Source organism: Spinacia oleracea, chromosome 5 (genome assembly GCF_020520425.1).
Source record: "Spinacia oleracea cultivar Varoflay chromosome 5, BTI_SOV_V1, whole genome shotgun sequence".
NCBI classification, from domain to species: domain Eukaryota; kingdom Viridiplantae; phylum Streptophyta; class Magnoliopsida; order Caryophyllales; family Amaranthaceae; genus Spinacia; species Spinacia oleracea.
The window spans coordinates 2,628,190-2,646,934 of record NC_079491.1 but is presented as its reverse complement, the minus strand read 5'-3'; the positions used below and the strand labels follow the sequence as shown (position 1 = coordinate 2,646,934).

Genomic DNA, 18,745 nt, shown 5'->3' with positions numbered 1-18,745 from the left:
AGAAATTGTACTATTAACGACGGGAAATCCCGTCACTAAAGGCCAATAATTGTTGATTAACGACGGGATTTTCCGTTGCGAACCCGTCATAAAAGGGGGCCGTCTTTAATGGAAAATCCCGTCGTTAACCTGTCGTAAAAGATATTTGCGACGGTTGTTCCCGTCTTTGTGGGCTGTTATCCCCGTCGCAAAAGTCCTATTACGACAGGATTTTTACCCGTCGTTATTAGGTTGTCATAAAAGATACAATTTTTTGTAGTGGTTGATTCAATAAGCTAGGTTATGTTTCTTACCAATCAAACAAAAAAGTTAGTGTATCCCATTGCATGCGTTTAGGAGAGTTGAACCATTTACAAATTCAAAAGAAACTCTATCCTAATTCAAATGACAAATTGACAAGTATGGTTTATTCTTCTCATTTCCTCACGTGTATTTTATTTAATGTGATACGTACGAATAACTTTTACTAGAATATATATATGTTTTGTTTCCCACTTAGATTAAAGAAGTGAAGATGATCGAAGAACCTTCAAAAACAGGCTTAAGTCTCAAGCTGGCCTTATTTATATTCCTCTTGATAGAATCTACAATAATATCCTAAATAGTCTATATAAACTCGCTTACAATGTCTCATTTAGCACCACGAATTTGCCAAAGAAAACGTACGTACTTCTCATTGTTGATTTAAACTCCATACTACAGAAACAGAAAGATGTCATCCTGCCAAGCAAACATGTCCTGCCAAGGTAATTACTACTCTAATTAACAATATATACTTTGCGATTCCGATTAATCTAAATTCGAGCAGGGTTTAGTATACTATTGTTGACTTACAAAATTGTGAAAATTTTGAATTCAGGGAAGAAATCATGGCCAGAACTAGTTGGAAAAGATGGGAATGAGGCAGCAGAAATAATCAAATCCGAAAACTGTTTCGTGAAGCAGACTCCCGTCCTACCAGAGGGTAGTATAGTTACTGCAGACTTCAGGTGTGACCGTGTTAGGGTTTTTGTTGATTCATGTGGAAAGGTGGTCAAAACTCCCGTCATTACTTAAGCTAAATTAAACATGCTATGGGCAACCTACATAAATGTGCACTACTTAATATCATATTATAGTAAATAAAATGTGCACGTTAATAGTTGTTGCTCTTGAACTGCCTAGCCTACTAGCTAGGTAGCACTCAGTATGTACTATGTACTACCTCCGTTCCTAAATGATCTTTACGGTTACTATTTGCACGGTAATTAAGGAATTTTGGTGAACATGTGATGGTGGGGTAACAAATGAAAAATGAGTGGCTATAAATTGTCCAACAATGTGAGTGGGTGGAAACTAATATTAAAGTATTGTGAGTGGGTAATTTATGGTGGGCCAAATAGGAGTAAAAATGGAATAAAGTAGGAGCGTAAAGAACTTTCAGGAACGGACTAAAACGGAAAGCGTAAAGAACTTTTAGGAACGGAGGTAGTAGTTATGTACTACCACTAGGTAGTGATCATGCATGATGATCCATAACATCAATGATAATGTTTGTTTCAATTCTATTGTTTACGTGCTACTCCGTACATCGATTTCGCCCTTCCATTCCACTAAATACGTTCTCATATACGTACAATAGTGAGGATGATTTCCATTTGAACGTGTTCGCGCGTACGTGGAATTGAAACTCGTTGTGATCTCATACAAATTTTTACCAAAGAACAAAGTTTACGTTTGTCCTTTAGATATGCGATCCTGATTCCTGAATGTTAGAAAACAAAAAGAAAAGTTTCTCGCAACGAGAGGAATTCCTGTCTATAATTTTCAAGGGAGAAATGTTATATGTTCCTCGTACGTACGGGAATGAATCATTATTATATATCTAAAAAACAAAAAGCAATGCAAGCAAAATAAACACAAAAATGTAATGGGTTTTGCACCGGCCGGTATAAACCGATGGATCGGAAGCCCCTTTAGAATCCGTTGATGGAAGGCTAGGGTTTGAGAGAGGGGGAGGAGGGAGAGAGAGAAAATCCATTAGTTGCTACTCACCCTGTAATGGAGTTAGTTTTAGTATATTTGGTTTCTCGTTCCTAGCTTCTTATTGGATTTATCTAGCTGGAATTGGTTTGTTGATGAAATTTAAACGGGATTGCAACATATGTTACTTTTTGAGTACACTCAGATGAATAAAGTGGCCATGGACATCATCATCGCGGTACAATATATCGTTAGACCCTTCTCTGAAAAAGGTTGCATATTCCAATGTAACGTTACGTATATGAGAGGTTATGCAATGCAAGATTTAGTTAACGATCACAGTTTTGACGAAGAAAACTTTTATTTGATTCAATTTGTTATGTATATTTGTTAGATACATATCTGTCTTATGAATATCGTATGGCTCTTTATTAATGAATTAATTTTACTTTAAAAAGAATAAAAAAATTTAAGATAAATCTTACCGAGTACCATATTTAATTTCCTCCAATGTTTTTTTTTTGAAATCTTACCATATTTGATATATATCTAATTTAGGATCATGGATATGTTAAAAGATAATGCCCCAAAGAAAAAATTAATCAATAACCAAAAAAAAAAAAACTTATCTTAACTTACCTTTACTTATCTGAACTTAATTAACTGAACTTATTTTTCCGGAAATAAATGAAAATAAGGTGAACTTATGTGAACTTAACTAAATTTAACTGGACTTAACTAAACTTATCTGAACATAACTAAACTTAAGAACAACTCCAATGGTTGTAGCTAGAGACTATTTTTAAATTTATAAAAGTTTAAAGCTAATAGCTAGACTATTGGAGTGAAAATAGTAAATTAGCTTGGCCAAACAAATCAACTTAAACAAACTAATTTGCTTGATAACTAACTTCCAAAAGTTGTCATATAATTAATTGACAAGTGTGTCCAATTTAAATAACAAGCTATTTCGTAATTGCTAGACATGGATCACAAATTAGCTAGAAAATAAAATAGCTTAAAATCTTATATGGCATAACTAGTTAATTGTCAAATTAGTTTGCCGATGAATTGAAATTGCTCTAACCGAACTTATCTCAACTTATTTTTAATGAAATAAGTCAAAATAAAAAGTCGAACCGAACATAGTCGTACCTTATGGTTTATTTTTCTCAATTTCCTCGCGTGTATTTTATTTTAATGTGATATATACGAATAACTTAAGTCTCAAGCTTAGTTTATTCCTCTTGATAGAATCTATACCACTATCCTAATAGTCTTTAATCTATATAAACTTGCTAACAATCTCTCACTTAGCACCAGGAATTACCAAATCAAACGTATGTAACGTAGTTTCCATTGTTAAACTCCAAACTACAGAAAGAGAAAAGATAAGATGTCTGGCCATGGTAATTACTACTCTAGTTAGCAATAGTTTAATCTCTATATACGCAGACTCTGTTCTATTCACCTTATTTCAATTATCTAAGGAAAAATCAGTTCAGATAAGTTCACAAAAAAAGGATAAGTCAAATACAATTTATGAATAAAATAAGTTTTGATAAATTCTAATAAGTTAATATAATTAAGTTCATGGTAAGTTCCGAAAAAATGTGAAAACAAAGTGAATAGAACACGCGCACCCGTAGTGTACCGATCTTTAAGGGTAATTCAATTTCAATTAATCTTCATATGTTGTGAAAACTTTGCAAACAACGAAGCAATCATGGCCAGAACTAGTTGGGAAAGATGGGAAGGAGGCAGCATGAATAATCAAATCCGAAAACTGTGCCGTGAAGAACGTCATCGTCCTTCCAGAGGGTAGTCCCGTTACTCTAGACTTAAGGTATGACCGTGTTCGGGTTTTTGTTGATGCCTGTGGACTAGTGGTCGAAACTCCCATAATTGGATAAGCTAAAACCTGTTATGGGCAACCTACAAAAACGTGCACTACTTAATATCGATTGTACTCTAGTAAATAAAATGTGCACATTATTAGTTGCTGCCCTTGAACTGTCTAGTTTACTACTAAGGCAGTATGTAGTTATGTTCTATGTATTTATGTACTACTACTAGGTAGTAATCATGATGATCCATAACATCTATAATAATGCTTGTTTCAATTCTATTGTTTATGTTCTACATCGATTTTGCCCTTTGGTTCTACTAAGGTTCTCATTAACTATTTGTTAAATCACGTGCATAACACCAAACGTAAAAAATAAAAAGGAACGGAGGGTGTTAAACTAAAGGGAATAATATTGATTGACGATAATATAACTGAACTGGTTATGGTTAATTACATCATTGGTTTATATAGGAACCATAACATAACTCTGTTAGGTATATGATTCTATTAGATTCCTAAACTAACACAACTCTAGTTTCCTAAACATACTAGAACCCACTACAAGAATTTGTATCTTTAACGACAACCTAATTACGACGGGTCAAAAATCCCGTCGCAAAAGCCTTTTGCGACGGGGCTTACAACCAAAAATGACGGGAATAACCGTCGCAAATGTCTTTTACGACGGGTTTACGACGGATTTACGACGGGATTTCTATTAACGACGGCCCCCTTTTATGACGGGTTCGCGACATGAAATCCCGTCGTTATTCAACGATTATGGGCCTTTCGTGACGGGATTTCCCGTCGTTAATAGTACAATTTCTTATAGTGACCCTAGATATATCATAACTCTAACACTCCCCCGCAATCGTAACGGCAGTAACACGAACGGACGATTGAAGTGTAAAATTTTAATATACTTTATCAGAGGGAATATTAAATACTTACATTCAAAAAATTAAACATATATTCACATAAAATATTGTTAATATTGATATTAATGAACAAAATGGACAAATGACCGAAAATTTACCTATATTTGAGTCTAGCTAGCGAGAAGTTCGACCTCCATTGCGCTCCATACGCTCTTTAATGCATGTTCTACGCACATTTTGTTATGATTTAACGTGATCTGGACATATATATTATGATCTAGAAATATGGGTCATGATATTGACATGAACTGGACAAATTAGTTCTAATATGGACATATTGGTTTGATGTGGACATGATTTGTAAATATCGGTTTTGATCTGGACATAATTTGAATAAATCGGTTCAGATCTGAAAATGGTCTAAGTAGATATGGAAATCACTCGAGTAGATTGATTATGCTATAGATGATCTGGACATATTGATTATGTTATGGGCGTACGTACATGATCTGAATAGATCGGCTATAATCTAGACATATTAGTTTTGATTTGGACATACATGATCTGGATAGATCGGTACTGATCTATACTTGTTGTTTTTTTTAGATAAATCGCTTCTGATCTAGACAAGATTGAAACAAATTAATTATAATCTGGACAAATTGGTTCTCGGTCATTTGAACATGATCTAGATAAATCAATTATGATCTGGATAGATTCGTTTGATCTAAACATATTGGTTCAAATATGAACATGAGTTGAATAAATAAGTTTTGTTAAGAACGTGTATATATGTCTAAAAATTCTAGACGTATCGATTCTTATATGAACAAATTGGTTATGTGAATCGAATTTGAGTATGTTGTTGAAGTACCTCCTATTCTCCTAATGACCCATGGAAGCAGGTAATAATATTTAACTAGTGTATTTTCCGGGCGATGCCTCGGATTTCTACTTAAAATAATATAATTTGATTTTAGTATGAATAATTGTTACTTTGCCTTAAAATTTATTTGGTATCCAACTAAAATGTTTTTTCCATCACGATCTAGTGAAAGTATAAAATAGTTGCAAGAGTTATTACATAGTACTCGTAATAAACATTCATTATTTCAAGTTATATGTATTTATTTGGAGTAAAAATCATATCAAGTAGTTGGCTAAGATGGTAAGATTTCTACCTTACATCTTGGTGGTCTTGTATTCTAGCCTTGCCATGTGAAATTTTTGTATGCATATTCCTTGCTCAATTGATAACGTGTCATAGAGTTCCACGTGTCATATATACTTTGTTAGAAACGCCTTTTAATATATAGTATAGATAGATTTCGAAACAAACTGGATTTAAGGAACTAGAAAACGTTTGTTGATGCTTGTTAACTATGTTTTTTTTTTTAAAATGAGAACTACTACGTAGGTTTTACTGGATTAGTGATGCTCAATGTAAAACAAATACTTCCTTCATTCTTATTTATATAACACAATTGAGTTTTTGACACTATTCATACAAGCTCTTTTGACTTCATTTTTTGATTTACACATTAGAAAAAATATAGTCGTGTGGAGTCTTATTAGATTCGTCTTAATAAATATTTTTTAAATATCAACTTTTTATAATTTTTAAACGTTTGAAACACTACAAAAATTTGTATCTTTTACGACAACCTAATAACGACGGGTAAAAATCCCGTCGTAAAAGGGCTTTTACGACGGGGATAACAACGTACCCAACAAAGACGGGAACAACCGTCGCAAATGTCTTTTACGACGGGTTAACGACGAGATTTTCCATTAACGACGACCCCCTTTTATGACGGGTTCACCACGGAAAATCATGTCGTTAATCAACAATTATTGACCTTTAGCACTATTTTAACCACTAATATCTCTCATTATAAATTTTAAAAAATTATAAAAGTTTGATAATTTGAAAGTATATTTTGAGACGAATCTAACAAGATCCCACGTGAATATATTTTTCCTTACATATAAATCACAAAAATAACTATATAAGAATATGGGAATAGTACGTGCTAAAACCAAGATGGTGCAATTATTAAAAAATAGAGGAAGTATATTCATATCAAGATCGAAAAACTTGTCGATTACTTGGCGATCAACTTCTCAATCAAACAAAAAAAATAGTCTATTCCATCGCATTTTTGTTGTTCAATGAACAAGCTGAGAGTTGAACTATACATATCTAATTATCTACAAATTCATAAGGAAATTCGGTTCGTCTAGCCTAAATCAAATGACAATATAGTATAGTTCTCTCGGCTCTCCCATCCTCTCTCCCTCTCTTATTTTCTAGGGTTTATTTTCTTAGTCGCCGTAGGCCGAAAATTGTCTAATTTCTTCGGAAATTAGACTATTTTTGACCCTTTTCCTTCATTTAATTCAGTTATTTTCTCTTAAATTCAATAAGTTTTCACCATATGGGCGGAGTTCGTCCTTATTCGTTAGTCTCCCTATGGTGGAGTGAGTATTAGTATGTTTGGTTTGTCGTTCAGTTGGTTTATGTATAATTGGTTCGTTGGTAAAGTTTTATGCGGGATCGCAAAAGATATCAATTTTTCGACTACATTCAGTTGAATCAAGTGCAAATCATCCTCGCGGCTACAACAAATCGTTATACCCTCTCTCTGAAAAGGCTGCACGTTCCAGCGTTATATACGAGAGACGTTCTACAGTGCAAGAATCAGTCAACGACCGTAGTTGTCGTATGACTCTTTATTAATGAATTAATTTTCCTTTCAAAAATAAAAAAATAAAAAATGACAATATAGTTTATGGTTTGTTTTTCTAATTTTCCCTCACGTGTATATATTTTATTATATGTGACAATATACGAATAACTTTGACTACGTATAAGAATATATCTTTTGCTTCCCACTTAGATCAAAGAAGTGAGGAGGAAGAACCTTATTCCACTTGATAGAATCTACAACAATATCCTAAATTGTCTATATAAACTCGCTTACAATGTCTCACTTATCCTAAATTCGATCTCATTGTTAAGTAAACATTTAAACTCCATACTACAGAAACAGAAAGATGTCATCCTGTCAAGAAAAGATGCCTGGCTGCCAAGGTAATTATGACACTAATTATAATCAATATAATTTGCAACTTCGATTAATCTGAATTCGAGCAGGGTTTGGGCATACTACTAATTAATTGTTGATATACAATATTGTGAAAATTTTGGTTATAGGGAAGAAATCATGGCCGGAACTAGTTGGAAAAGATGGGGAAGAGGCAGCAGAAATAATCAAATCCGAAAACTGTTTCGTGAAGCTGACTGTCGTCGTACCAGAGGGTAGCCTAACAATTTTTGACTTTAGGTGTGACCGTGTTTTTATTTTTGTTGATTCCTGTAAAAAGGTGGTCCATACTCCCTCCATTGGATAAGTTAAAACATGTTATGTGATGTGCACTACTTAATATCATATTGTAGTAAATGAAATGTGCACTACTCGATCTTGAACTGCCTATGTAGTTATGTACTACTACCTCCGTTTCAGAAAGTTCTTTACGCTTTGAAAAATGTGTCTAAAGTATGAAAACTTTGACCGTAAATTCCCACTATTATATACATCAAAATGTTACATGTAAGATTTTGTTAGATTGGTCTCGTTATTCATTTTGAGAATATTAAATTTTTATAATTTTTTTCCTACAAAATTGGATATATTAACGGTCAAAAATTGCACCGGAGTCCGTGCAAATAATAAGTGTAAAGATCTTTTTTAAACGGAGGAAGTATGTACTTATGTACTACCACTAGGTAGTGATCATGATGATCCATATATAACATCAATGATAATGTTTGTTTCCATTGTTTACGTACTATATCGATTTCTCCCTTCCATTCCACTAACGTTCTTGTGAGAAAACTCATGACACCTACTTAATACGTACTCTAAAAAAGAATAATGAAACATCAACAAATATATACGTAGGCAGCTTTGGAAATCATCTGAACAGATCGATTCTGATGTACTGATCTGGACATATTGGTTCTAATCTAGACATAATGGATTGATGTTGACATGATTTGAACATATCAGTTTTGATTTGGACATGGTCTGAACATATCGGTTCTGATGTGGAAATGATATGTGAAGCTTTGGAAATCATCTGACCATATCGGTTTTGCTGTACATGATCTGGACATATTGGTTCTCATATGAACGTACAAGATCTGAATAGACCCGTTCTAATCTGGACATATTAGTTTTGATTTGGACGTACATGATTTGTATATATAGATTAATTCCGATCTGTAAATATTAGTTCTTAAATGGATATGGTCTGGATAGATCGCGTCTGATCTAGACAAGATCAAACAAATTAATTATGACCTGGGCATGGTTTGGACAAACTAGTTCTCATTTGGACATTAGATAAATCAGTTCTGATCTGGATATATAGATTTATTTTGATCTAAACAAATTGGTTTAGATATGAACATGAGCTGAACAAATAAGTTTTGATAAGTACAAGATCTGGACATATCATATTGGTTCTAATTTGTAGATAATCTGGACATATTGGTTCTAATTTGTAGATAATCTAGACATATCGATTCTGATATGAACAATTTGGTTATTTGAATTTGTTGAATACATATATTATAATTTAATTTATTAATGGTGCAAAAATTGGCTAAAGATAACAATTGTACTGTGAGTTTTAATGGTTTACATGTTTCTGTAAATGACAATTAGTCGGGGGGAGCTGCTTCTCAAAACTTCTAGTCAAGGGAGTGTATATCCCATCATCCTTTATTACTCAAGCATGTTATTATATTTTCGACCAAAACTGGATTTAAGGAACTAGAAAACGTTTATGGATGCTTGCTAGCTAGGTGCATAACATTGTAATTTTGTAACAAGCACCTTTCTCATCTATGACTGGATTAGTGAGGCTTTCCGAGGTCATCAGTTTGTACGTATTACAAATTTTCGATAGATTAATATAAGAGGTTATCTAGGGCTTTCCTTCAAAAAAAAATATAAGAGGTTACAGATACAACTAGTTAGTGTCTCGGGCGATGCCCCCGATAGTATAAAAATCGGATTTTTCATGAAATGCCCCTGAGGTTTGACTTAATGCACCAAATACCCCTAAACTTTCCAGAATGCACCAAATACCCCCGAGGTTTGAAAAAATAACACAAAATACCCTTAATGAGCATTTTCCGTCCATTCCGTTATGTCTCCGTTAACATTAAATTTTAACCCTTAATTAAAGCAATTAACCCCCCAAAAAAAAATCAATTAACCCCAAAATAAATCAATTATCCCCAAAAAAAATAAAATCAATTAACCCTTCTTCTTCCCTTCTATTCGCCACCTTCACAATTCCACCTTCACAATTCCAACACCCGCAATTCGCCAAGAAACTCAACTTTTACTCCCTCCAAAAATGAATGATTAGTGGAGAAGTATATAATTAATCCAACACCCAAAACCTACATAAGTTCATATGGAAAATTGGACCCATTAATGGAGTTGTACCTTTCTATTTTGTTGTTCAAACACCTGCCGACTTCCCAGATATTAAGCGTTAATTTCTCGAATTTGGAAGTTTTCGTCGCTAATTGACGGAAATGTATACGATCTGTTTGTTTCTTTGACAAAATTCGTGCTTGCTTTATCGATTTTGTGTGATTGTTGATAATTTTGTGTGTTTTTTGGATTTTTGGGTCTTTTTCTGGGTGAATTTTTTCTGGGTTTTGGGAGAAAGAGGAGAGACAAGGAAGGGCAATGGCGTTGTTTTGGTAGCTGGGCGGCGATTTCCATGGCAGAGGGAAGAAGGAACATGGGCGGTGGTAGCTGGGTGTTCTTTTCTCTCTCCTCCCAGGCTCCCAGCCAAGCTCCACCACCACTACCCTCTCTCCTCTCAGCCATGTTTTTCGTCGTACGTACGCAGTCCACCCATAGCCACCACCGCCCAACAATCCCGGTGGCTATGGGTGGATTGTGTCCCGGTGGTGCACCAAGGAAGGAGATCGAGAGGTGGGCTTCGTTCCAGGCAGAAAGGGGGGAGCAATGTTGGCTTCCAAATCATCATCTTAGCCTACAACGAAGCAATTAATGGTGGCGGAAGAGAAGAAAAAGAAGATGATAATGATGATGAATTGATGATTGATGGCGTGAAAGAAGAGAGTAGTATAAGTGAAAGAAAGCCCAAAGTTTTGATTTGTTTAAAAAATAATAGTTAATTAAATTTTTTTAGTTTTAATTGATATAATTAAGTGTTAATATTAGGATTAGTAGAGAAAATGGTTGAGAAAGGGCAAAAAAGTAAATTCACGCTAACGGAGACTTAACGGAATGGACGGAAAATGCTCATTAAGGGTATTTTGTGTTATTTTTTAAAACCTCGGGGGTATTTGGTGCATTCTGGAAAGTTTAGGGGTATTTGGTGCATTAAGGCAAACCTCGGGGGCATTTCATGAAAAATCCGTATAAAAATGGATCAATTAGATTATTATATATAACTTGTTTTAAGTCTAATTAATTTGTTAGATTACTATGTATCTTGCTTTGAGTATGCTTTAATAAATTTTATCATATAAGGATTAGTAACTCGAAAAATTAATAACTAATTTTTGTGCAAGACTATTAAGAAATTATTTAGATCACTTTCTAATTATATTGCTTTAATATAATTTTGAACGTATAAGAACAACAAAATGAGTCGTGGACTCGTGGCATAGTGGTTAAAAGGTGTTATTAATAAATGAGAAGTCACAGGTTCAAAACAACGATATGACATTCTTTGTCTTGGAGTTTTAATTAATAATAGTATACATTAATTTGTTTAGTAGTTTTAAATATGCTTATCATGATCAAGGACAAGGACGTACAAGCTATTCAGCCTTGGTTATATCAAAGGAATGGAATGCCATACTTTCCGATCTTTGATTTATGTAAGATAAAAAAACTCGCCGATTACTCGGCAATCAACGTACTGTTTTATGCTTGAGAGTGAAGATTCTCTTCCTTACTATCCCCTGCTTTCTAGGGATGGAAATGGGTGGGATTTGGATCGGGTGGAGCATCACTCGCATCCATCCGCTCCACCCGGTCCATCCGTCACCCGCTTTACTCATCACCCACATTTCGTTCATCCATCACCCGTGGGTGAACCAGGTGGATCGGGTGATATTTGGGTAAAAATGATAAATCATTAAAAAATCACCACCTAATAATATGCATAATAATTAACCAAAAGAAAAAAAATTATATACCTGCATTCATCTCAAAAAATATAATTATTGCTTATTACGCATAAATTATAACTTTAAAAAATAAAACAAGCACTTAGGGATGTCAATGAGCCGATACACTTGCGAACAACTCGTGAACAAGCTCGGTCAAAGCTCGGTCATTAGTAAACAAACGAGCTTGAACAAAAATTTGAAGCTCGTTTAATAAACGATACTAGCTCGAACAACCTAATGTTCTACTCGTTTAGGCTCGCGAACAACTCGTTCATATCCGTTTCCAAGCTCGTTCGTGTTCGTTTATAAGCTCATTTAAAAGCTCGTTTATATTAAATTTCTACAAAAATGTTTCTATAGTAAATATAATAAAATATTAACAAATAATATATTATGATATTATTCATATAATTTTGCTAAAATTAAGGGTAAGAAATTAACTAAATACTAGTACCCAAACTACCAAAACTGTATATGTTTACTATTCTTATTTCTTCAATCAAGGATATATTAATATTCTTGAAGGTCAAAACCCTTAAGTTTATGTTTTTATGTTTTATAATTTTTGAAAATGATATTTCTCTTATTAATATGATCGTTTAAATTCAATCTTGTTTGTTTATTAAAGCTCGTTTGTTAAAAGCTCGTTTATTAAGGCTCGTTTGCTAATAGCTCGGTTCGACTCGAGCTTGAACTTAAACAAGCTACTCGTGAGCTAAGCTCGAACAACAAAAAACTTAAATGAGCCAAGCTCGAATAGGAAAAATGAAAGCTTGGTTAAGCTCGGCTCGAGCTCGAGCTCGAAAATTTCTTATCAAGCCTAGCTCGAACAGGCAAATACTCGGCTCGGCTCGGCTCGTTGACATCCCTACAAGCGCGCACTAACTTTAATAAGTAATGGATTTATCAACACATTTTATGTTTAAATATAAATATAAATAATATATTTAAAATAAACAGGTAACGGATTGGGTGGTAAACGAGTGATGGATAAAAAAACATCACCCGCAGTGGCGGAGCCAGGAATTCAACGTAGGGTGGGCGAGAAAAAAAATGGAACTAAAACTAAGGGGGGGGCGAGGGAAAAAAATAAAACTAAAAAAAGAAAGGGTATAGTATTAGGATTCAAACCCTAGTTCAAGGAGTATAAATGAATTATTAAACTCAAAATAACCATTAAGACAAGTAGCATTTAGTGACATATTTTAGTATTTATTACTATATATTAGTGTTTTTTAAAATTGTTGGGGGGCGGCCGCTCCCACCCGCCCCCCTATCTCCGCCACTGATCACCCGCTTCACCCATCACCCGCTTCACCCATCACCCGCTCTTCATCCATTTAATTCGGGTTTTTATCCGTTTAATTACAGCGGGTGACCGGATTAATGGATCATTTACTGGATATTTCCATCCCTATTGCTTTCAAACGCTGGACTGATTCAAAAGAAACTCTATCCTAATTCAAATGACAAAAGAAACTTTATCCTAATTCAAATGACAAATATGGTTTATTTTTCCCATTTTAGTCACGTACATACGAATAACTTTTACTTTTAATAGAATATATGTTTTGTTTCCCACTTATAGTAAAGATGTGGGGGTGAAGAACCTTCAAAAACAAGGCTTAAGTCTCAAGCTGAATTTATTCTTCTAGATAGAATCTACAACAATTTTCTATATAAACTCCCTTACAATGTCTTACTTAGAACCAGGAATTGCCAAAGAAAACGTTCGTACTTCTCATTGTTAAATTAAACTCCATACTACAAAAACAGAAAGATGTCGTCCTGCCAAGAAAAGATGTCCATGTCCTGCCAAGGTAATTACTACTCTGATTCGAAATAGTTTACGCGCAATTTTTCGATATAATTATTTAATTCTTATATATACGTAGGGATTGTTATGTTCAAGTTATTTTAACTTATTTCAATGAAAAACTTATTTTATAGAAAATAAGTTAATTATAAGTCGGCAAAATAAGTTTTTCCAATCAATTGTACACAAAATAAGTTTATTTCAAACAAAATTAGTTTATTTCAGATAAAATAAATTAACATAAGTTCAATTAACATAAGTTCAAATAATATAAGTTCAGCTAAAATAAGTCGAATAGAACAGAGTCGTAGTGTACTAATTTACTTTAAGGGTAACTCAATTTCGATTTATCTGAATTCGAGCAGGGTATGTCCCCAATAATTGGGTATATATGTATTACTTCCTCCGTTCCGCAATAGATGCATCGTTTCTCTTTTGGACACTATTCATTAACTAACTTTGACAATTATTATTTCACATTATGTAAAAACAAGGCAAATTTGCTAAAAAGGACCTTTTATAACCCAAATTTTGCGAGAAAGGACCTTATATAATTTTTTTTTGTAAAATCACACCTTAATGTAAATTTTTTTGCGAGAAAGGACCTTATATAATTTATTTGTGTAGAATCACACCTTAATGTAATTTTTTTTTTGCAAAAGACAACCAAAAGTAAGTTTCCGGCATTGACTGAATTTTTCCGGCCATTGACTTGCACGTGAGAAGCACGTGTGGCTTTATTTTTGCTAACAACACCCAATTTTCCTCCAAAATTCTAAGATTTAAAACCTAAAGTTGAAAAAAAAATCGAATAAAATCAAGTTTGAAAATTTAAGACTCGGGAAAATCAGTGTCTTTAGCCAACTTAAGCCACACATGTTGCTCACGTGCAAGTCAGTGGCTGGAAAAGCTTAGTCAATGCCGGAAACTTCCCTAAGGTCCTTTCTCGCAAAAAAATTTACATTAAGGTGTGATTTCACAAAAAAAATTATATAAGGTCCTTTCTCGCAAAATTTGAGTTATAAAAGGTCCTTTTTGGCAAATTTGCCTAAAAACAAACATAGTCAAGTGAGATCTTGTTAAATTCGTATCAATGTGAGGATTTCAAATATCATTTTTTTATAATTTTTACTTACACGCAATTAAAGATATTAATGCACAAAGAAGCATGTTGGGATACGTGAAAAAAGAAATGATGCATCTATTGCGAAACGGAGAGGTACATATATATTTATTTTGTTGATTGACAATATTGTGAAAAAATGTTATACAGGGAAGAAATCATGGCCTGAACTAGTTGGAAAAGATGGAAATGAGGCAGCAGGAATAATCAAATCCGAAAACTGTTCAGTGAAGAACGTCGTCGTTCTACCAGAAGGTAGCCCTGTTACTAAAGACTACAGGACTGATCGTGTTAGGGTTTTTGTTGACACCTGTGGAAAAGTGTCCAGTACTCCCTACATTGGATAAGCTAAAACAGGCTAAGGCAACATACAAAAATGTACGCTACTTAAAATCATATTGTAATAAATAAAGTGTATTTGCAAAGTTGATATATGTTGCTTTGTCCATGTATTATGTATTTATGTACTACCATTAGGTAGTTGTGATCCATAATCATGATAATCGATAACATCAATTTCGCCCTTCCATTCCACTAACGTAATTGAGTTGATCGATTTAGGCCCTATTTAGTTCACCTTATTGCTCCTGATCTGATCTGAACTTATTTTTTCTGATCTGATCTGATCTGATCTATGTTTATATTAACTACAAGAAAATGTAGTGGTCGCGCTTATTTATTTTACCGTGAACGTTACACCATTACAATTAATCAAATCGAAAGAGACTACTACAAAGGAAAGTAGTTGATAGATAATATAAGCAATTTCAATTATGAATCTTAAAACATTCCAATTAATTAAATAATTATCGGATTTTTCATGAAATACCCCTGAGGTTTGTCTTAATGCACCAAATACCCCTAAACTTTCCAGAATGCACCAAATACCCCTGAGGTTTAGTATAAATACACAAAATGCCCATAAGGTTAACGGACGTTAAGTCCCCGTTAGCGTATGTTTACATTTTTGCCCTTAATAAACCGTTTTCTTTATTTATCCTAACATTAACCATTAATTATATTAATTAACCCGTAATTACCCCTTAATTAAATTAATTAACCCTTAATTAAATGAAAGAACCAATTACCCAAAAAAATTTGGATTCTTCATTCCCACCTTATACCTTTGGTCTGTCTCCTCAAGTCCACCACCACCATGTCAACCCCCTAATTCCTCTCTCCATTATCAACACCAACCATAGCATCCTCGCAACCACCTCCATCCACACAGGACCAATTAATTAGAGGAGATAGAACGCAACCATGCTGCCACCACCAAACCCCACCACCGACATGCTGCCACCATCAAACCCCACTCCCCCCTTCCTCACCGGCGGCGTTTCCCTCCCCTCCCCCACCTTACCCACTGCTCCCCACTACTGTCGCCACCACCAAACCCGCGTTTCCCTCCCCCTCACTTCCCCCACCTTCCTCATTCCCCACTGCCGCCGCCACCAAACCCCACTTCGCCTTCCTCGTTGGCGTCGTTGCCCTCCCCCGCACATCCCCCTCCGTTACGGTCAAGGCAACTAGCAGCAATGGTTGATTGAAATCCCCCATTGCTGATTTGGGAATCAATTTTTTGGGGATCTGGATTTTGAGAGAGGAAAATCGATCTGTTTCGCCGGTGGCGGTGGCGGTGTGGGGTGGTGGTGAGGAAGAGAAGGGGTTAGCATGGCGGTGTGTGGTGGTGGTGAGGAAGAGAAGGGCTGCCATGGTGCTTCCAACTCAGGAAAATGGCTGCCATTTTTAACAGGGAAGAAGGAAGGGGAGAGAAAGAAAAATGAATGAAAAATAAAAGAAATTAAAAGGAAAAGAGAAAAATAAAAATTAAATTAAATTAAAGTTAAGTTAACGGATAAGTTAACGGAGTTAACGAAAAATAGTCAATTTGGGCATTTTGTGTATTTATACTAAACCTCAGGGGTATTTGGTGCATTCTGGAAAGTTTAGGGGTATTTGGTGCATTAAGACAAACCTCAGGGGCATTTCATGAAAAATCCGAATAATTATTTATTGACTATGAAGATTAATTAATTTATTTTATTTATGGAGCCGTGGGGGAACTAGGGCTGGCTGGTTGTGGCTACGTCACCCTATGTAGAACTATAATTCCTCCATTTTTTTAATTGCACAATCTTAGATTTTAACACTATTCACACATTCTTATATAGTTATTTTTTGTGATTTATATGTAAAGAAAAATATATTCATGTGGGATCTTGTTAGGTTCGTCTCGAAATATACTTTCACATTATCAAACTTTTATAATTTTTTCAAATGTATAATGAGAGATATTAATAATTAAAATAGTACATTGGCAAGCGTGAAATCTAAGATGGTGTAATTTAAAAAAAATGTAGGAAATAACAAGTTTAAAATGTATCACAAACCAACTTTAGCTGAGCTAGTTTTGCCTGAATTATGAATACTAATACTTCGTATTTACCGTGGTGCAAGGATCGAATTAATTCCTCTATTTCCTCCCCCTCTTTTTCTATTTTATGAACTTTATCTTGTCTTGGTTTTCCTTGCCATTACACGTTTCATTTCATTTTTAAACAGAATTTCGAATTTTCATATTTTTTTGTACAGAAACACAACTTTGTAATTGATCAAAATTGTCTTTTTTAGTGTTTTCTTTTATGAAATCAATTAATTACTAAAGAAATCATGTTTCCACGAATTAACACTACAAGAAATTGTACTATTAACGATGGGAAATCCCGTCGTGAAAGGCCAATAATCGTTGATTAACGACGGGATTTCCTGTCGCGAACCCGTCATAAAAAAGGGTCGTCGTTAATTGAAAATTCCGTCGTAAATCCGTCTTAAACCCGTCGTAAAAGATATTTGCGACGGTTATTCCCGTCATTGTTGGGTTGTTAGCCCCGTCGCAAAAGGCTTTTAGGTTGTCGTTAAAGATACAAATTCTTGTAGTGTAAGTATTGAAAGAAAGGTTCGGATTATGTAAATGTTACCCCCCATAAAAAAATTCTGATTCCGCCACTGGTTTAAAAGACACTCTATCCTACTTCAAATGACAAATATGGTTTATTTTTCTCATTTATATTTTATTTTAATGTGATACATACGAATAACTTTTACTTTTAGTAAAATACATGTTTTGTTTCCCACTTAATTACGATTAAAGAAGTGGAGATGAAGAACCTTAAAAAATAGGCTTAATTCTCAAGCTGAATTTATTCCACTTGATATATAGAATATAATCTACAACAATAGTCTATATAAACTCGCTTACAATGTCTCACTTAGAACCTGAATTCTCATTGTTAATTAAACTCTAAACTACAGAAACATAAAGATGTCGTCCTGTCAAAGTGTCAAGAAAAGATGCTCTGCGAAGCATTGATGTCCTGCCAACCAAGTAATTACTACTCTAAGGCCTTATTTGGTTGGGAAGAATTGGAAGGAAAAGAAAAGAAAGGAAAGTTAAAATAAGATTTCCTGTATTTGGTACAAATAATTATATGGGAAGTGAAAGGAAAGGAAGGGAATTGGAAGGAAAGCTCCTTTATAAAATTTTCACTTTCCTTTCCTCCCAAAATTGGAGGAATTCGGAATGAAAGAGAAAATTAAAAGCTGTCATTTATATTTCTTTTTCCTTCTCTTCCTTTCTTTCCTTTAAACCAAACACAGGAAAATTAAATCACTTTCCCTTCCATTCTTTTCATTTCCTTTCCCTTCCTTTCTTTTCTCTTCCTTTCCTTTACTAATAATGAACCAAATAGGGCCTAAGGCCCTGCCTGGAATGGGTGTAATAGGGTGCAAAAATTACAGGAGTAATAATTATGGGCTTGTAACAAATGCCTGGATTGGGGTAGATTTTATGGGCCTGGAACTTTTGCCCTCCAAATGA

At 34.2% G+C, this 18,745-nt stretch overlaps 2 protein-coding genes and 1 long non-coding RNA gene across 3 annotated transcripts; all 3 read left to right on the top strand.

Moving 5' to 3' along the window:
* Nucleotides 1-587: 587 nt before the first annotated feature.
* Nucleotides 588-1,247, top strand: LOC110784113 (glu S.griseus protease inhibitor-like). The gene is made up of 2 exons (XM_056830140.1): nucleotides 588-746; nucleotides 860-1,247. Exons 1-2 carry the CDS (start codon nucleotides 713-715, stop codon nucleotides 1,054-1,056), a joined length of 231 nt encoding a protein of 76 aa, XP_056686118.1. The 5' UTR covers nucleotides 588-712; the 3' UTR covers nucleotides 1,057-1,247.
* Nucleotides 1,248-7,626: 6,379 nt separating this feature from the next.
* LOC110782320 (uncharacterized) lies at nucleotides 7,627-8,544 on the top strand. Its single transcript, XR_008921392.1, has 3 exons — nucleotides 7,627-7,783; nucleotides 7,907-8,195; nucleotides 8,452-8,544. It is a non-coding gene; the product is annotated as an uncharacterized lncRNA (long non-coding RNA).
* Nucleotides 8,545-13,588: 5,044 nt separating this feature from the next.
* Nucleotides 13,589-15,394, top strand: LOC110782325 (protease inhibitor HPI-like). Its single transcript, XM_021986458.2, has 2 exons — nucleotides 13,589-13,746; nucleotides 15,016-15,394. The coding sequence occupies exons 1-2, from the start codon at nucleotides 13,707-13,709 to the stop codon at nucleotides 15,210-15,212; spliced, it is 237 nt and encodes a 78-aa protein (XP_021842150.1). The 5' UTR covers nucleotides 13,589-13,706; the 3' UTR covers nucleotides 15,213-15,394.
* Nucleotides 15,395-18,745: the final 3,351 nt, after the last annotated feature.

Coding starts and splice junctions, on each gene's coding strand:
- LOC110784113 (XM_056830140.1), top strand. CDS start 713: ATGTCATCCTGCCAAGCAAACATGTCCTGCCAAG. Junction 747..859: donor AGCAAACATGTCCTGCCAAG/GTAATTACTACT, acceptor TTTTGAATTCAG/GGAAGAAATCATGGCCAGAA.
- LOC110782325 (XM_021986458.2), top strand. CDS start 13,707: ATGTCGTCCTGCCAAGAAAAGATGTCCATGTCCTGCCAAG. Junction 13,747..15,015: donor GATGTCCATGTCCTGCCAAG/GTAATTACTACT, acceptor AATGTTATACAG/GGAAGAAATCATGGCCTGAA.